This window comes from Balaenoptera ricei, chromosome 2, assembly GCF_028023285.1.
Source record: "Balaenoptera ricei isolate mBalRic1 chromosome 2, mBalRic1.hap2, whole genome shotgun sequence".
NCBI lineage: Eukaryota > Metazoa > Chordata > Mammalia > Artiodactyla > Balaenopteridae > Balaenoptera > Balaenoptera ricei.
This window is the reverse complement of record NC_082640.1, coordinates 49,665,634-49,684,997: the sequence shown is the minus strand read 5'-3', so window position 1 is coordinate 49,684,997 and position 19,364 is coordinate 49,665,634. Positions and strand designations below refer to the sequence as shown.

Below are 19,364 nucleotides of genomic sequence, written 5' to 3'. Positions count from 1 at the left end.
GAGGTTGGGGACCCTGATCCAATCCATGAGCATGGAATTTCTCTTCATTTATTTAGATCTTCTTTAATTTCCCTCAACAATGTTTTGTGCTTTTCAGTATTTAAGGCTTATGCTTCTTTTGTTAAATATATTCCTGAGTATTTACTTTTTAATGCTGTTGTGAGTGGAATTGTATCTTTATTTAATTTTAAACATTCTTAGCTTTGAAGGACTTCACTGTTTGGGGACGATTGTTCTTGTTGTCTATAAAATCGGAAGTTATATAATTCCAACCCCGTTGGTGCTGTCATTTCAGGCACATTGAGGGTAAAGTCCAAATTCTTTACAATTACCATCTCAAGTGAATTGGGGTTGCTCGTTGGTCACAGATTATTTATTTATTCATTCATATTGGGCACAAAACCAACTATTTATTTAGCTCACCATTCTTTTGGTTGGTGATTTTGGTGAGGCTCAGCTGGGTGGTTTTCTGCCCTAGGCGGGGCTGGCCTATGTATCTGTGGTCACCTGCCCACCTGTTTCTTAAGACCAGCTAGATGTTGGCTGGGACCACGAGGGTGCCTGGGCCATGTTTCTCTCCTGGTGGCAGGCTAGCCTGGGTTTGTTCTTGTGGTGAGTGATAGGGATCTGTGAAAGAATGGAGGGGCCCTGGACCCCGAGAGGCCTAGGCTCGGAATGGGTGTGCTCTTGCCAGCTTCACTCTGTTGCTCAAAGTGAGTCACCAGGCCAGCAAGATTGAAGGGGAGAGGAAATAGACTCCATGTCTTGATGGGAGGACCTTCAAAATCACATGCAAAGGTGTGTGGATATAGGAAGGGGAATAATTGTGGCCATTTTTCAAACAGTTCACTACAGTAGCATGTAGCTCTGAATTCAGCCTGGCTAATTAGACTCAGAATCGTTTTTTTGTTTGTTTGGGAAATTACTCACCTTTGAATCTTTGCAGGCACAAATACCACCTCTTCCAACAGGAACTGACTACGCGACATATTTCTTTTCCTGGATTCCAGTGCATCTAGAGCACAGGCAACTGTGCAGCTGGGAAGTGAGGAAGGTGATATAGTTGGGTGTGTGTGGCATTTCTAGCTAGGGTGACAACAGAGGTGACTGACTGCAAGGGTAGGTTCCTGTTGCAGAAACAGCAACTTTGCTGGTGTTAGTGCTGGTTGCAGTAAAGTTAAATTCAGGGTAGGAAAGTGGGAGAGGTGCCAGCTGTAGCCTCTCTTGCTCTGCAATAGCAGGGTCATTGATGTTCTATGGGAAACAGGACTTAGTCTGTTTGGGTCAAGTGTACTTTGCCATAATTGGCCATGGTGAACTCTGAACAAGTCCATGCTGTGGAGATGCGTTGGCTGGGTCTCCCAGCCCACATCAGGGAGAACTTTGACGTTGCCCAGATGCTCCTCCTTGGCTTTGGGGGTCTCTGAACTGTGCACAGTGAGGGAGGGGTGTGAGGAGTCTGGGTGCACGACGGCCTCGCTCTGCTCAGTCACCTGGGTTTGCATTTCATTTCAGGGCAATAGCCTAGTGGCCTTGCTCACGGCAATTGACAATGTGTGGGCTGCCCAGTAAGCTGGAGAGCTGGTGGTTTAGGGTTATCTGCCGTTTGGTCTTCAGTGGGTTAGTTTGTGAGGCTGCACTGCTTCCAGGTGGTACCAGTGACCTGGCAAGTGGGAGTCCCGCCGGGTCCTGGCAGGCTAGACCAGCCCAGGGGACAGCACGTGTCTCTTGCTTTCCCCTCAGGCAGCCTGTGTGGTGATGGCACGGGCGTGTGCTACCTGCTGCCTGTCTTAGACACCGTGTTTGTCCGGAGGAACCATCGCCGCCAGGGCCTGGGCCTGGCCATGCTGAGGGACTTCTGCCAGACGTTCCGAGAGGACGAGGCCCTGGGCATCAGCTGGCCCATCTCCCCTGCCATGTACCAAGGTAATCACTGCATCGGGAGGAGCGCTTGGGTAACAGGGATGGGTAACTCATGTGGGTTCCAGATGATTCTGGGGCGGGAGGTCCCTCAGAGCCACCGGCACCATGACACACCTGTGAGTTTTCTCTTTCCTCTGAGAGATCTCCTGTTGCTTCAGCACTGAGACTTTAAGCTTGATCACAAGGGGCGAACCTTTCCCAGTCCCTGAGAAAGAATTGGATTTAGAAATAATAAGAACCAAATCAACACAGCGTCAGAGAGAAGCAGAATCCAGGGAACCCACTGTGCTGCTGGTTGTTGCTGGGCCTCAGAGGGCCTTTGCTCTTGCACGGGAAGATGGTAGTCGTCACTTTACCTTTCCAACTTGGAGGCCCAGGGGGACCAGGAGCTGAGGGAAGGCAAGCTCCAAATGCACTGAGCCCTGGGCACCTGTGTAGCTCTTACTGCAGAAGATGGCTCCCCCCATCTGCTCTTGTCCTACCGAGTCCGTGTATTAGTCAGGGTTCTCCAGAGAAACAGAACCGGTAGGATATATATATATATATATATATATATATATAGAGAGAGAGAGAGAGAGAGAGAGAGAGAGAGAGAGAGAGAGGGAGGGAGGGAGGGAGAGAGAGAGAGAGAGGGAGGGAGGGAGAGAGAGAGGGAGGGAGGGGGAGGGAGGGAGGGAGGGAGAGAGAGAGGGAAAGAGAGAGAAGAGATTTATTATAAGGAATTGGCTCAGACAACGTGGAGATTGAGATATCCTAAGATCTACAGTCAGCAAGCTGGAGGCTCAGGAGGACTGATGGTGTGTTTTCAGTCCAAATGTCAACAGGCTTGGGACCCAAGAAAAGCCAGTGTTTCAGTTCAAGTCCAAAGAATGGAAAAGACCAATGTCCCAGCTCAGTCAGTCAGGCAGGAGGAGTTCCTCTCACTTGTGGGAGGGTCAGACTTTTTGTTTGTAGTCAGGCCCTCAACTGATTGGCTGAGGTCCACCCATGATGGGGAGGGCAATCTGCTTTATTCTGTCTATGGATTCAGATGTGAATCCCAGAACTTCCCTGGTGGCGCAGTGGTTAAGAATCCACCTGCCAATGCAGGGGACACGGGTTCAACCCCTGGTCTGGGAAGATCCCACATGCTGCAGAGCAATTAAGCCCATGTGCCACAACTACTGAGCCTACGCTCTAGAGCCCGTGAGCCACAACTGCTGAGCCCACATGCCACAACTACTGAAGCCTGCACGCCTGGAGAGCATGCTCTGCAACAAAGAGAAGCCACCACAATGAGAAGCCTGCACACCGCAACGAAGAGTAGCCCCCACTCGCCACAACTAGAGAAAGCCCTCACGCAGCAACAAAGACCCAACACAGCCATAAAAAAAAAAAATGTGAATCTCATCCAAAAACACCCTCACAGACACACCCAGAATAATGTTTGACGAAATGTCTGGATACCCCTGGCCCACTCAAGTTGACATATAACATGAACTACCACAATCCTTCTCCAGGTTCTGGAAAAGAAATCTTAATATGTATTTGCCAGAGGAAATTCAGAAAGCCCTGATGTTAAATGTTTCACTCCAAATCAGCAAGGGTGGGAGATACTGGGGAGCATCTCCCAGGATCCACTGGTCCCCCATGAAGCACACCCACCCCACACTGGGCCCTGCCTCACTTCTTGTCGTACAGATACTTCTGGACCCTTACTATTGAGTTTCCAGTGTCCTTATGGTGTGAGAACAACAGTTAGGAGAGAAAAGCTGCAAAAGGCAAGGAAACTTCTGTTGCTCGGAAGTCATAAGAAAACCAGGCGAAAACATATTTTCCTCAAGTGGGTTTGGTCATTTCTTTGTATTTTCAAACTCTCCATCTCTCACAAAACTCTGAAGATCCTGAATTTGTGCAAAGAATACTGGAGGCTTGCTGCACTGGTTTGCTCACTTGGAGGTGTTGGAAAGTTCTGGAACTCCGGCACTGGTTCTCTGTCCATGCCCACATGCTGTCTGTCCCTCCCCTCATTCTCATTTCAGCTCTGAGACTTTGTTTGAGCGTGTTGGCCCCCAGGGCAGCCACCTCGGTCTCCCCTGGGCAGGAGCAGGCTCCAAAGGGCGGGGACCACCCGCAGGCCAGCACTGCAGAGACCCTCGCAGGGGCCTGTATCTCCACCTGGTAGAGAAAGGAGATCTGAAGGTACTGATTCTGAATCACACTTGGGGTCTCAGTTGCCCAGCCAAGGGTGCTGGGGCCTTGAGCTTCTACGTCACCCTGATTGTGCCTGGGCTCATGGGTGAGCAGGCAGAGTGTGGACAAAGCAGGACAAAGCAGCAGCTGGAGGCTCAAGGCCGGGCCGGGTGTGGCTGCTTCACGCTTCACTGACCGCCTTTTATCCGGTACAGTCCTGCCCTTGGAATGGCCCAGAGGGCCTCCTGCCCAGGGCCCCACGCTTTAGCACCCTCTTGAAGCTGCACCTCTCTCCACGGGATGAGGAATCTGTGGGCCCAAGAGGACGTTCTCGCCTAGGCGCAGGCCACTCCTAAACCAGCTCAGGCTACCAGAACCCCAGGATTCCTGTCAGGGGCTGCCAAGGGCCCAAGTGGACTCCATCCTGGATCTGTGCCCCTAAGAGCAGAGGACACCACCAATTTGCACATCCTTAGGCCCTGGGACAGCTGCTGGTGGGTTGTAGGTGGAGTGTGGGCGTGGTGTGTACATTTGTATGCACAGGCCCCTTGCCACGTGCTGGGAGCTAGGGTGGGAGGAAGGGGTGGGCTGCCAGCTGGGGGCCAGCGCTCTTGGCATTGCCACATTCAGGTGCAAAACTCCAAGGAGTCTAAGAATTCTAAATTTGAAACTGGCTTTTCCTGCTGTTAAGAAGTTATATTTGTCAAGACAGGAGAGCAGAACATTCTATCTAGCACTCGGCTAGCTTGGCTTACACCTTTTGAGTACTTAGCGTCATGCTCTGTGGGTTTCCATCTGTGCTCTTGCCCTGGGCCTGATGGAGCCCCCAGCACCTGCAGGACCAGGAGCTGCTTCCCATTCGGCTGGATTCGGGGCCCTGCCATGTGGAAATGCTCACCCTGTGAACGTGGCATAAAAGTCTACAACCTTGAGGGGGTTCTGGAGTCAAGGCGTCTGTGGATGAGCTGGAAGGCTCCCTGGGAGAAGAAGGCTGTGGAGGCTCAGAAAGAGGAAGGACAGTGCCTGTGGAGAGGACCGGGTGGGGTGCCATTATGGGCTGAATTGGGTCCCCCCCAAATTCTAACCCCCAAGGTGACTGTACGTGGAGATGGGGTCTATAAGGAGGTAACTGAGGTTAGATGAGGTCATAAGGGTGGGCCCTGATCCAATAGGACTGGTAAGAGGAGGTCCCAGTAAGAAGAGGAGACTAGGACACAGCAGGGTGTGGAAGGAAGACGGTGTGAAGACACAGTAAGAAGGAGCCATCTCCAAGCCAAGGAGAGAGGTCTCAGGAGAAGGCAAGCCTGCCAACACCTTGATCTCAGACTTCCAGCCTCCAGAGCTGTGAGACAATAAATGTCTGTTGTTTAAGGCCCTGGGTGTGTGGTGTTTTGTTGTGGCCGCCTGAGCAGGCTAAATGGGATGGATGAAAGTGGGAGGCGGGTGAGGAGGATGGCGGGCGGGGGGGTTGGCGTGGAGCCGTGGCAGAGCAGAGAGCTGGGGGTGGGCCGGGCCAGGCTGCAGGAAGGACGGAAGTGGCCGTGCCTGGGGACGCAGATGAGGGCCGGCGTGTGTGCACCAGGGCTGCGTGGGCCTCCCTGACTCCTGTGTGCAACTTCCCCTCAGTCTGTAGGAAGTTCCTGGCGGCGCATCCAGAGGAGCGGGGGCGCCTGTGGGAGGCGGAGCCCCCAGGAGCCTGGGGCCAGCGAGTCAACATCTGGCTGAAGGTTCAGCTTCAACAGGCAAGGCGTCCAGATTGTGAGTCGGGGTGAAAGCATGCCCTTTGGTCTGGTTATTTCCAGTGTCGGTAACGGAAGCACAGATTCACTGGTGCGGATCAAGTCAGGCTGCGCAGACGTTCTGTTTGTTGCTGTTGCAGGATTAGAGGAGGGAGTGAAACCCGGGCGGTGGCATCCTGGCCTTCCTCCACCTCCCATCCTGAACGAACCATACCTTCCAGACCCTCTTGCTCAAATAGATCTCCCCCACTTTAGCCAAATCAGAGACTCCCTGGGACTAAGGGTTCCCTGTTTCCAGTCGGAGAGGATCATTGAAACATGCGAGAGGGTTAATTGCCTCTGTCTAGCAGAAGGTCCCTGGGAAGCATTGTTTCCCGTAGGCAATGTGTGCATCTGGTAAAACTTCTAAGACCCACGAGGGTTTGCTGGAAGAGCGAGCTCTGTCCGTTCTGCTCCGGGGAGGGTTCACGTGGGTGTGAGGCAGCGCCCCCTGTTCTGTGTCTGCGAGGGCCTGCCTTGTCCTTCTTGTCCTGTTTGATGTGTTTGACGGTGGCGCAGGATAAGCCCGACGGGTGAGCTTTTGGTTGTGTGGGCAGCCCTGTTACAGACACACAGGCCGTCTTCAGCGCGTTTGTGGCGGGTTTTTGATGGATGGGGTCTGTGCCCAGGTGGTGGGTCTGAGGGCCGGAGGGGCGAGCAGGGTGGCAGACACACATTGTCTTTAGGTCTCCAGGCTGCTTTCTGTCCACGTTCCTTCCACCTCTCCCAGGTAGGGGAGGACGGCCCACTGAGGCCCGGCCTCAGCTACAGCTGGAGGTGCAGCCGGGGGCAGGGCTGCAGGGGGGGTGGGGGCGAGGGAGCATCTCTTTAAATTCACCGGCCACGATGAAAGCATGGCTGAGCTCCCTTCAGGGTCGAGTGCCACTTCCGAGGCTGCAGGTAGCTCATTAGGGGATGGATGGGCAGGCTGAGGTGCCAGGCTTTATCTTCCCATGGGTGACTGATTCCCCTGAGGTGGCGACAGGGGAGAGTGCCTGAGAGTTTATTGATGATGATGGTGATAGGTTTTGCTCCTCTGGTGCCTTTCAGCTAGGAGGCTTAATGGGTCTTTACAGATATTAATGGGGTGACCGGGCGCCTGGGAAGGAGGCTGTGGCAGGGCTGTGACTGTGATCCTAATGAGGCAGTTAAGTGACTTGCCCTGTGGCGTAGAAAGTCGGAAATGATGGGAAGCCAGCCAGGGTCCCAGGCCCTTGGCCGACCAGCCGTGTGGGTTTGTCTTTGGGCTTCACAAAGGAGCCTGCAGCCCCCATGCCTCCCGGCCTTTGTGGCTTGGACGTTGCACTTCCTTGGCTGGAAATGGAAAAAAAAATGGCTTGCCCATCAGAATGTGGAAATCATGTGGAAACTGCACAGGCTGGAGGGGGTTTGCAGGGAAGGACTTTTTTGCATAATTGGGGAGATGGCTTCCTCTGAGGAGTATTCCACTGGGGGTTATTTCAAGAGCTGAGAGAGTTGGTGTGGTCTGGTCAGAGGAAATGAGCTAGAATTCAGATGCCAGCCCTGTCACTTTAACTCACTCTGAGATGCACCAACTCTCTCCTTAAAACGGCAAATGAGGGGACTTTCACAGAGAAGGTTCCAGAAGCATGCTTGAGTCCCTTGAAGGAAGAAGGGTCATCATTATAATTAGGGATATAATTAGATTACCGAAACTATAATTTTTTGAAAAATTCTAAGTTGTGGTCTTTTCACTCCCTTTGTAAATCATGGCTAGTTCCCAGTTTCACCCACACCTCCTGTCTCCCCCCAGGGCCAGCAGTCAGGATTTTAATTCACTCCTGAAGGTTTTCCGCCAACCAGCTTCATTTTGTAACAATTTTGTCAGTCGGCGCTGACACTCAGGTTTTTTCCAGGCCGGCGAGTGGGGGCCACAGATGCGATCACAGATTAGCCCAGATGCTCTGCAGTTTCTCTGTTTTCGTCTGTTTCTCTCCTCACAGACATCAGCAAATGTTAGCCCACTGGGTTTTCCCACCCATCACCAAACAATGCAGATTCTAGAATCTTCTCTTCCCTGGAAATGTCACGAGGCCACTTAGTTTAATTTTAGTTTTAATCAGTCAGTTATTCTTAGAGTTGCTTTCTTGAATTGTTCTGTTTTTCAAATTCTATCTTTTGTCCCGTTATTTCTGACTATTATTTAGGAGGTTTCCTACAATTTCATGGGCCACAGAAATAGAACTATAAGCCAGAAGCCCGGTGGGGCCCGTTGCTTTTCACATTCTAACTAAGGTGTGGACATATTACAACATTCCACAACATTCCAACGGGAAATTAACTTCTCCTTTCAAATGTTTTAAAATCTGTTTTGAAGCAGTGTCATTTGTGGACTGGGGATTTTAGTTTGCACGGTCCTGACTGTTGATAACATCTGTGGCTTATAAAGGCCCTGAAAATATTTACAGGGTTATTCAGACTTTTTGAGAGAAGGAGTTTGTGGGAAACTTTTTTCTTCCTATACTCAGTTACATAGGAAGCCTTTGAAACTTGACCAATAGGATCAGAATTCTGTCCTATGTGACTTCCCCATTAGCTTGCACATGCCTAAGTTTCTTTCCAGGGGGGAATGAAACTGAATATGTCAACAGTTGAATTTTTTTTTTTTAAACGGAAAAAGTTGCTGGAGGCAGGAAGTAATTGCACACAGATTAAAAAAGAATTTTTTTTTTCATTTTTAGGTAATATTTTTGCTTTCTTTCCAGGTGAATTTTTAATAGATTCAACGGTCATCCACAGGGAAAATAGTTTTCTTCTGTTTGTGTTTAATTTTTAAAGCTAGAGGGAATGTACATAAAGAGATGTGAAATATTTGAGCTGAGGAAGTGGGGTCATTTTTCTAAAAGCCTGATGCTTAGCAGACTGCAGCTCTAACTTGTTTCAGCTTGTTCTGGAGAGTCGGGCATTACACAGACAAGTAGCAAGAGCAGGCATATGGGGGTGAGCCAGGCTGGGAAGGGCAGAGAACAGAACCACCGTGCTGGATGGGCATTTTGGTCTAATGCTGCTCTTTGAAAGGTTGTGTTGCTCGCTCTAGTGGCCACTGTTATCTACTGCAGCATCAGATGGTAACGCATAGGCATCTGCCTTTGACCTACCTGTGTGGCTGCTTCTCAGATTCTCATCCTTGTGAGTCCAAATTATCATTAATTTAAAAAAAGTATTGAACCTTCATTGCTTAGGAATAAAGTACAAGGGAAAGTTTGATAGCTATTAACATACTTCCATCCATAACACATAAAAACAAAGTTTCACACATCAGGAAAGGGAGAAAATTGATAATGGATTATCTACTTCATTCTCTCATTCATTCATTCACTCACTCATTCAGTTGATTACTGTTAACGGAGCATTTCTCAGCATTGGGAAGTGTCCAGGTGATTGGGATACAGTAGTCAATAAGGCTGGCTGAGAAGTGTCTGAGCTCATTTATGAGCTTATGGCTTTTGTGAAGGAAAGTACATGGGCAGCTACTACTGTATTATATAAAATCTTTCATATCAGAGAGGGCTAAAGAGGGCTGGTATTTTTAGATGCTTATGTTTCAATTTTGCCAAACCAAATTTTGCTCATTTATAGAGTCTGGAAATAACCTTTAAACATTTACTTACATAGGTAACAAGTAATACATTTATTCTTTATTCGAAAAATGTGTTTCATTTGTATTTTCAGCTCAAATGGAAAACTGCATATTTTTTTCCTAAGGGATCTGAACCCCTCACCACACCTCCACATATGGATTTTGGGGTGTGGGGAAGTGCACAGTAGGATAAGAAAGTCACCCCCTTCCAAGTTAGTACTGATTTGGTAGGAGGGGGGGGAGAGAGGCTGAATTAACATGTGTGATTATGGTCTCTCTTGTGAGTAAGAATTCCAGTGAGCAAAGAGGAGGGCCAAGGAATAGAATGGGAAATCTGACTGCATTTAATGCCTGAATAGTTGGGAGAATAGATCAAAATTCCAGCTCAGAAATGCTTGAATAGAACCACTCTCCCAATACCTGGAAGGTTTTTCTGTCCTTGGAGGGCATGTAGCAGGTGTCAGGGTGAAGGTCAAAAGGATAGAACTGGGTCGTGGGGATCCATGCTTTTGGAAGTGTCCCCATTATATTATTAATCTTTTGACTGTCCAGTCCCTTGGGAGTCACCCCATTTGCTCACCCTGCTCTCTTGCTTGGGGAGGGCAGCTCACCCAGGAAATTCCAAGGAGGAAGTGACTGCTCATGGGCGCACTTCTCAAGACAGTGGACCCGGAATATCCCATAATGGAGAAGACAACAAGGTACAGTGACAAATGTGTGTCATTCTAGGACTAGTCATTGTGTCATGCTAGTGCAGTTTCCTAAATACCTCTGCTCTGGGATCCTCTGGGGCAGGAGGCCGTTGATTTATGATCAGAATCTCCGAGCTGCAGTGGGAGGAGAGGCCATTGCAATTAGACTTTTCACAGTCCTCTTCTCTAAGCTAGACAAGCTCTGACGAAGCCAAAACTAAACAGAGAACACATGGGAATGAGCCGTAATTTTGCATCGTTAAGGAAATACTGAAAAATCTGAATTTCAGATTCTGTGACGGACCAGTATCTTTCAAGCAGAACTAATGTGTGGACAAATTTATCTTTCTTTCCTTCCCCATCCCTCAAGCCCAGATGCTAGAAAATGGAATAGGGCATTAAGTTATGAGATGGTTCAGAGCAATGGTAGATAGAACCACGGGTAAGGATGGTTCCTGAATATTTCTTGCTGACCTGTTGTCATTCAGTAGTTTATAAGATTTTGGAGTGATATGATTCCACGAGTATTTTCCTGAGGCCAAGCCAGACACTTGTCCACCCAAGGTGATTGTGCTGACGTCCATTTGCTGGCATGGAAGGGCCTTTGCTCTGGAATCCCTAAAGAATCGATAATGACATTAAACTCCAAAACTTACAAATGCATTTTGTGGGGAATGCTGCTTATCTTGGAAAACAGATGGTTCTGGGATAGAAGACTCAACATCAAAGGCATAAAACATCGCAGAAAGTGCTGGATTATCTTAGAAAAGCTGACTGGTGTCTGACATCAGTTCTAGCCATCTGGCAGAGGAGGGCCTTCCTGTTCCTTGGGTCACAGTGGAAAGATGGGCTGTCAAGCTACTGAACCGAGTGTGTGCTTTGCCTCTGTGCTAATCTCTGACTCTCCTTTAAAACCTTGAAGGCCGTTAGAGGAAGCAGGAGGTGTCCAGTGTGACCTGATGCCTGCGGGCGTGTGTCTGGGGAAGTCTGTGCTTCCCCACTTTTGTAGTAGTGCCTGCTTGCCTTGTTCTCTCTTGGATCTCCCCAGGCCAGGACTTAATGTCCCACCACTAAACATATATTCCCATCAGTAAATCTGTGCTCAGAGCATCTTATGTACAGAACACGGTGTCCCCGTGGCTGGCCTGGTGTGTGAACCTGGCTCGCCTGCTCTGACTCTGAGCTCGCGGTGCGGGGCGCAGCCAGGCCAGCGTTAATTGGGATGCTATGTTGATTCTTTTCTGGTTTCAGGAGAGGATCAGTGGAGAAGAACTGGAGAAGAATGATCGAGATTGCGCAGTGACAGAAGCAGCTGGGTGGCTTGGGAGAGCATGCTGGGCTGAGCAGGAGGGGAAGGAAGCCAAGAGCATGGCGGTGGATGCCGGGCTGCCCCCAGGGTCGTGGCGAAAGCACAAGCGTCCCAGCTCCTAACCCCTGACTCGCAGAGGCTGAGCTGAGTCCACTGAGAGGCTTGCCTAGGCTCCAGCGGACATGGGTTTGAGAGCTACCTGCCACTCCATGCTCCTGTCGCTGGGAGCTGGCCTCTGTCCTTGCCGTGCTGTCATTTGAGGAGCAAATGACCACACAGACCTTCCTACCTCAGGCTTGATGTGCGGGCTCAGGTGATGGGCAGCCTGAGAAGCCCCTCATTTAATCCGAAAGCGCTGTACAGGGGCAAGTAATCATTTTCCCACGCTCAGATTTCAGAAGCCCATTCATTAAACCTAACATGGTTTCTCTTGCTCAGGATGAATTTGTAAAGACTTCACTGGAGCCACATGACTACGCCTCTTTCTTCAGCACAAGAAAGCTCAGGGCTGCCCCGTCCACACTGCAGAAGTCCCTCTGGGGTTTGCCCACGACAGCCCTGCTGTAACTGCAAGACCCCAGACACCAGAGGGGTTTCCAAGGAGACATGTTTCTTTCTGGAGAAGCTTCAGCCACGTCGGAAGCTCCCTGAGGGCAGGGCCAGGCTGCCTGGTGCACACCCAGGCCTCTGGCTCACGTCTGGCTGGTGCAGGAGGCGCTCAGAGCGGGCCCCAGGCGGGCGCCAGGATCATAGCAGCACCTACTTCCCAAGGGAACCGCCGGAGGGGACCTCGGGCTGATGGCCCTTCTATAGTATTGGTGCCTTCAGCGGACAGTCTTGTGCTAATAAAGGTGACTGTAAAGGTGACAGCCTGGCCCGCACGTGACAGCAGCCCCCCTTTCTACATACCTACACAGCCCTGCTCCGGCACGTGCCCAGCCGCCGTCAGGGTTCCTGTGCCCCGGACCTCAGTGAGGACAGGCGAGGCTGGTCGTGGCCAGAGCTGCTGCCTGTTCACAGGGTAAGGCACAGTCCAGGCAGCTTCGCGAGGTCTCAGAGCCTGTCTCCTGAGAGCGGGATGGGCTTTCTCCGCAGTCAGCGTGGGCTCTCCCAGAGTCAGTAGGATTCTTTCCAGGGAAGGCTGGTCAGGTCGTCTTGGGGCGGGCAACCCAAGTGCCGCCTTGACTTCTGAGGAATGCAAACCTGATTGTATCACCAAGGACACCCCACCCCCTCTGTGGCTCGACACTGTCTTTGCAGCACCCAGGGCCTGTCACAGAGGGCCCCGCTGACGCCGCACCCGCCTCTGGGCTCGCCCGCCCTGTCTTCTGTTTCCTGGCTGCCTGGGCCTCCCCATCCTCAGACACACCAGAGTCTCACTTAGGGTCTGCTGGGGGTCTGTGCCTTCCCCTCCCTCCCCACTCCCTCCTGCATGCACACACACACACACGCACACACGTCAGGCTCGTTCCTGCTTACACATCTGGTTTCAGCTCAGGTGTCCCCTCCTTCCCACGTGGCCTCTAAGCACGGGTCACCCGCTGGGCCTCCCTGAGCTTCCTCAGGAGTGAGGGGTGACACCTTCCTTCTGCTCCTCTGCTGCTAGGCCCTGGAGAGGTGGGTGGAAGGACAGTTTCAACCTTTTAGGGATATAGTGAAGTCCGTCCTGGAGGCTGGGGGTGGGAAGAAGACGACTGCTGCCGAGCGCTGGCAAGATACTTGCTGCTTCCCTGAGTGGTTAAAGGGTACATGGGGTGGGACCTCTGTTACTTATTTACTCACCCATGTGTCCATCCATCCATCCATCCTCCCACCCATCCATTTCCCTGTCCCTCTCTTGCTCTCTCCCTCCATCTCTCCGCTCATCTTCCCACCCACGCATTTACTCATCTGTTCACATCTATCCATCCATCCATCCTGCTGTACAACAGACATTCAGTGTGCTTGCTCAGGGCCAAGCCCTGTGCCGGGCACAGGGAACATACAGATAAGTGCAGCATGGTCCCTGGACTCAAGGAAACTCTTTTCTGGAAGGGTCCCTCCTGGAATCTTCCAATACGCTTGTCTCTCTTACATTCGTTAGAAAGAGGGACGAGTCCAACTGAATAGAAACAGTTTAGAGCTCCATACGGAGACGTGAAGTCCCGCAGTGCACGTAGGCTCTCTGGGAAGGAGGCACAGCCATACAAGTGGTCTCAAGTCTGTAGCCGAGGGGCTGCTGTGTGTGAGGTCAGATGTAACCTTTCACACGTGGTGTAAATGTGAGCTGTGAACATTTCACTGTTTGAGATAAATCACTGGTGCTTTCTATTTACGAGGAAATGAACTGATCAAAGCGGCTCAGGGGTTTGATGAAGTTACTATCAATAAGAGAATCCTCCCAAGGAAGAAAAACTGATGTGTTGATGTAATTCATTTAAAGATGTGCGAACAAATCACATGGCGTTAGAGGGAAGCATGGTGGAGCTCAGAGCAGCCGCTCCCTGGCAGCACACAGCCCTGTCGGTGTGGGGCTCTCTGCAGGGTTCCTTCCAAGTGGCAGGCGTGCACGAGGACTGTCAGAGAGGCTGTGCATGGTGTGTTTTATTTTTATTTTTAAAAAATTTATTTTATTATTTTTTTATTGGAGTATAATTGCTTTACAATGTTGTTTTAGTTTCTGCTGTACAATGAGGTGAATCAGCTATATGTATACCTATATCCTCTCCTTCTTAGGCCTCCCCTCCCTCCCCCATCCCACCCATCTAGATTGTCACAGAGCACCAAGCTGAGCTTCCTGTGCCTTATAGCATGTTCCTGCTAGCTATCAGTTTTACATATGGTAGTGTATATATGTCAATCCTAATCTCCCAATTTGTCCCACCCTCCCCTTCCCACCCTGTGTCCACATGTCCGTTCTCTACATCTGTGTCTCTATTTCTGCCCTGCAAATAGGTTCATCTGTACCATTTTTCTAGATATGCGTTAATATACAATATTTGTTTTTCTCTTTCTGTCTTACTTTGCTCTGTATGACAGACTGTAGGTCCATCCACATCTCTACAAATGACCCAATTTCGTTCCTTTTTATGGCTAAGTAATATTCCATTGTATATATGTACCACATCTTCTCTATCCATTCATATGCTGATGGACACTTAGGTTGTTTCCATGTCCTGGCTATTGTAAATAGTGCTACAATGAACATTGGGGTACATATGTCCTTTTGAATTTTGAATTATGGTTTTCTCAGGGTATATGCCCAGTAGTGGGATTGCTGGGTCATATGGTAGTTCTATTTGTAGTTTTTGAAGGAACCTCCATACTGTTCTCCACAGTGGATGTATCAATTTACATTCCCACCAACACTGCAAGAGGGTTCCCTTTTCTCCACACCCTCTCCAGCATTTATTGTTTGTAGATTTTTTGATGATGGCCATTCTGACTGGTGTGAGATGATACCTCATTGTAGTTTTGATTTGCATTTCTCTAATAGTTAGTGACGTTGAGCATCTTTTCATGTGCCTCTTGGCCATCTGTATGTCTTCTTTGGTGACATGTCTATTTAGGTCTTCTGCCCATTTTTTAATTGGGTTGTTTGATTTTTTGATATTGAGCTCCATGAACTGTTTGTATATTTTGGAGATTAATCCTTTGTCTATTGCTTCATTTGCAAATATTTTCTCCTATTCTGAGGATTGTCTTTTCGTCTTGTTTATGGTTTCCTTTGCTGTGCAAAAGCTTTTAAGTTTAATTAGGTCCCATTTGTTTATTTTTGTCTTAATTTCCATTACTCTAGGAGGTGGGTCAAAAAGATCTTGCTGTGGTTTATGTCAAAGAGTGTTTTTCCTATGTTTTCCTCTAAGAGTTTTATACTGTCCAGTCTTACATTTAGGTCTTTAATCCATTTTGAGTTTATTTTTATGTATGGTGTTAAGTAGTGCTCTAATTTTATTCTTTTACATGTAGCTGTCCAGTTTTCCCAGCACCACTTATTGAAGAGGCTGTCTTTTCTCCATTGTATGTTCTTGCCTCCTTTGTCATAAATTAGGTGACCATATGTGCATGGGTTTATCTCTGGGCTTTCTATCCTGTACCATTGATCTATATTTCTGTTTTTGTGCCAGTACCATACTGTCTTGATTACTGTAGCTTTGCAGTATAGTTTGAAGTTGGGGAGTCTGATTCCTCCAGCTCTGGGTTTCTTTTCTCAAGAGTGCTTTGGCTATTCGGGGTCTTTTGTGTTTCCATACAAATTGTAAAATTTTTTGTTCTAATTCTGTGAAGAATTCCATTGGTAATTTGATAGGGATTGCATTGAATCTGTAGATTGCTTTGGGTAGTATATTCATTTTCACAATATTGATTCTTTCAATCCAAGAACATGGTATATTTCTCCATCTGTTTATGTCATCTTTGATTTCTTTCATCAGTGTTTTATAGTTTTCTGAGTACAGATCTTTTGCCTCCTTAGGTAGGTTTATTCCTAAGTATTTTATTCTTTTTGTTGTGATGGTAAATGGGATTATTTCCTTAATTTCTCTTTCTGATTTTTCGTTGTTAATGTATAGGAATGCAAGCGATTTCTGTCCATTAATTTTGTATCCTGCAACCTTACCAAATTCATTGATTAGTTCTAGTAGTTTTCTGGTGGCATCTTTACGATTTTCTATGTATGGTATCATGTCATCTGCAAACAGTGACAGTTTTACTATTTCTTTTCCAATTTGGATTCCTTTTATTTCTTTTTCTTCTCTGATTGCCATGGCTAGGACTTCCAAAACTATGTTTAATAAGAGTGGTAAGAGTGGACATCCTTGTCTGCTTCCTGATCTTAGCGGAAATGCTTTCAGTTTTTCAGCATTGAGAATGATGTTTCCTGTGGGTTTGTCATATATGACCTTTATTATGTTGAGGTAGGTTCCCTCTATGCCCATTTTCTGGAGAGTTTTTATCATGAATCAGTGTTGAATTTTGTCAAAAGCTTTTTCTGCATCTATTGAGATGATCATATGGTTTTTATTCCTTAATTTGTTAATATGGTGTGTCACATTGATTGATTTGCATATATGGAAGAATCCTTGCATTCCTGCGACAAATCCCACTTGATCATGGTGTATGATCCTTTTAATGTGTTGTTGGATTCTGTTTGCTAGTATTTTGCTTTTGTGTATATGTTCATCAGTGATATTGGTCTGGAATTTTCTTTTATTGTGACATCTTTGTCTGGTTTTGGTATCAGGGCGATGGTGGCCTCATAGAACGAATTTGGGAGTGTTCCTCCCTCTGCAGTTTTTTGGAAAAGTTTGAGAAGGACGGGTGTTAGCTCTCCTCTAAATGTTGGATAGAATTCGCCTGTGAAGCCATCTGGTCCTGGACTTTTGTTTGTTGGAAGATTTTTTAATTACAGTTTCAATTTCATTACTTGTGATAGGTCTGTTTATATTTTCTAATTCTTCCTGGTTCAGTCTTGGGAGATTGTACTTTTTCAAGAATTTGTCCATTTCTTCCAGGTTGTCCATTTTATTGGCATACAGTTGTTTGTAGTAATCACTTTTAATTCTTTGTATTTCTGTGGTGTCAGTTTTGATTTCTCCTTTTTCATTTCTGATTTTATTGATTTGTGTCCTCTCCCTTTTTTTCTTGATGAGTCAGGCTAAATGTTTATCAATTTTGTTCATCTTCTCAAGGAACCAGCTTTTAGTTTTGTTGATCTTTGCTATTGTTTTCTTCTTTTCTATTTCATTTATTTCTGCTCTGATCTTTATGATTTCTTTCCTTCTACTGACTTTGGGTTTTCTTTGTTCTTCTTTCTCTAGTTGCTTTAGGTGTAAGATTTGATTGTTTATTTGAGATTTTTCTTGTTCTTGAGGTGAGATTGAATTGCTATAAAATTCCCTCTTTGAACTGCTTTTGCTGCATTCCATAGGTTTTGGGTTTTCATGTTTTCATTGTCATTTGTTTCTATGTATTTTTTAATTTCCTCTTTGATTTCTTCAGTGATCTCTTGATTATTTAGTAGTGTACTGTTTAGCTTCCATGTATTTTTGTTTTTTACAGTTTTTTTTCCTGTAATTGATTTCTAATCTTATAGTGTTGTGGTCAGAAAAGATGCTTGATACGATTTCAATTTTCTTAAATTTTCTGAGGCTTGATTTGTGATCCAAGATGTGATCTGTCCTGGAGAATGTTCCGTGTGCACTTGAGAAGAAAGTGTATTCTGCCACTTTTGGGTGGAATGTCCTATAAATATCAATTAAATCTGTTTGGTCTGTTGTGTTTCCTTATTTATTTTCTGTTTATTTAGAAAGCTTGTGTTTCCTTATTTATTTTCTGTTTGGATGATCTGTCCATTGGTGTAATTGGGGTGTTAAGGTCCCTTACTGTTGTGTTACTGTTGATTTCCCCTTTTATGGTTGTTAGCACTTGCCTTATGTATTAAGCTGCTCCTATGTTGGGCACATAAATATTTATAATTGTTATATCTTCTTCTTGGATTGATCCCTGATTATTATGTAGTGTCCTTCCTTGTCTCTTGTAACATTCTTTATTTTAAAGTCCATTTTATCTGATATGAGTATTGCTACTCCAGCTTTCTTTTGATTTCCATTTGCATGGAATATCTTTTTCCATACCCTCACTTTCAGTCTGTATGTGTCCCTAGGTCTGAAGTGCGTCTCTTGTAGACAGCAGATATATGGGTCTTGTTTTTGTATCCATTCAGCCAGTCCGTGTCTTTTTGTTGGAGCATTTAATCCATTTACATTCAAGGTGATTATCGATATTTTCCTATTACCATTTTCTCAATTGTTTTGGATTTGTTTTTGTGGGTCTTTTCCTTCTCTTGTGTCTCCTGCTTAGAGAAGTTCCTTTAGCATTTGTTGTAAAGCTGGTTTGGTGGTGCTGAATTCTCTTAGCTTTTGCTTGTCTGTAAAGCTTTTGATTTTTATATCAAATCTGATTGAGATCCTTGCTGGGTGGAGTAATCTTGGTTGTAGGTTTTTCTTTTTCATCACTTTAAGTATATCCTGCTGCTCCCTTCTGGCCTGCAGAGTTTCTGCTGAAAAATCAGCTGATAACCTTATGGGGATTCCCTTGTATGTTATTTTTTGCTTTTCCTTTGCCGCTTTTAATATTTTTTCTTTGAATATAATGTTAGTTTGATTAATATGCGTCTTGGTTTTTTTCTCCTAGGGGTTATCCTGCCTGGGACTCTCTGCGCTTCCTGGACTTGGGTGGCTGTTTCCTTTCCCATGTTAGGGAAGTTTTCTACTATAATCTCTTTGAATATTTTCTCAGACACTTTTTTTTTCCTATTCTTCTTCTGGGACCCCTATAATTCGAATGTTGGTGCGTTTAGTGTTGTCCCAGTGGTTTCTGAGATTGTCTTTAATTCTTTTCATTCTTTTTTCTTTATTCTGCTCCTTGGCAGTTATTTCCACCATTCTGTCTTCCAGCTCACTTATTCGTTCTTTTGACTCAGTTATTCTGTTATTGATTCCTTCTAGTGTATTTTTCATTTCACTTACTGTGTTGTTCATCTCTTTTTGTTCTTTAGTTCTTCTAGATCTGTGTTAAACATTTCTTGTATTTTCTTAATCTGTGCCTCCATTCTATTTCTGAGATTCTGGATCATCTTTACTATCATTACTCTGTATTGTTTTTCAGGTAGGTTGCCTATTTCCTCTTCTTTGGTCTTGTAGGTTTTTACCTTACTTTTTCATCTGTAACATACTTTTTTGTCATCTCATTTTTTTTTTTTTGATGGGTGGGATTGTGTTCCTATCTTACTGGTTGTTTGGCCTGAGGCTTCCAGCACTGGAGTTTGTAGACTGTTGGGTACAGCTGGGTCTTGGTGCCGAGATGAGGACCTCCAGGAGACCTCACTGCGATGAATATTCCCTGGGGTC

At 46.7% G+C, this 19,364-nt stretch overlaps 1 protein-coding gene across 1 annotated transcript in view; it reads left to right on the top strand.

The window, feature by feature from the left end:
• The window catches only part of LOC132360344 (protein FAM169B-like), an 83,445-nt gene extending 71,449 nt beyond the window's left edge, over positions 1–11,996 (top strand). The window contains 4 exon segments of the mRNA XM_059915404.1: positions 1,744–1,926; positions 5,722–5,853; positions 10,081–10,175; positions 11,418–11,996. Coding sequence (XP_059771387.1) covers positions 1,744–1,926; positions 5,722–5,853; positions 10,081–10,175; positions 11,418–11,597 — 590 coding nt within the window. The 3' untranslated portion in view covers positions 11,598–11,996.
• The last annotated feature ends 7,368 nt before the right edge of the window (positions 11,997–19,364 follow it).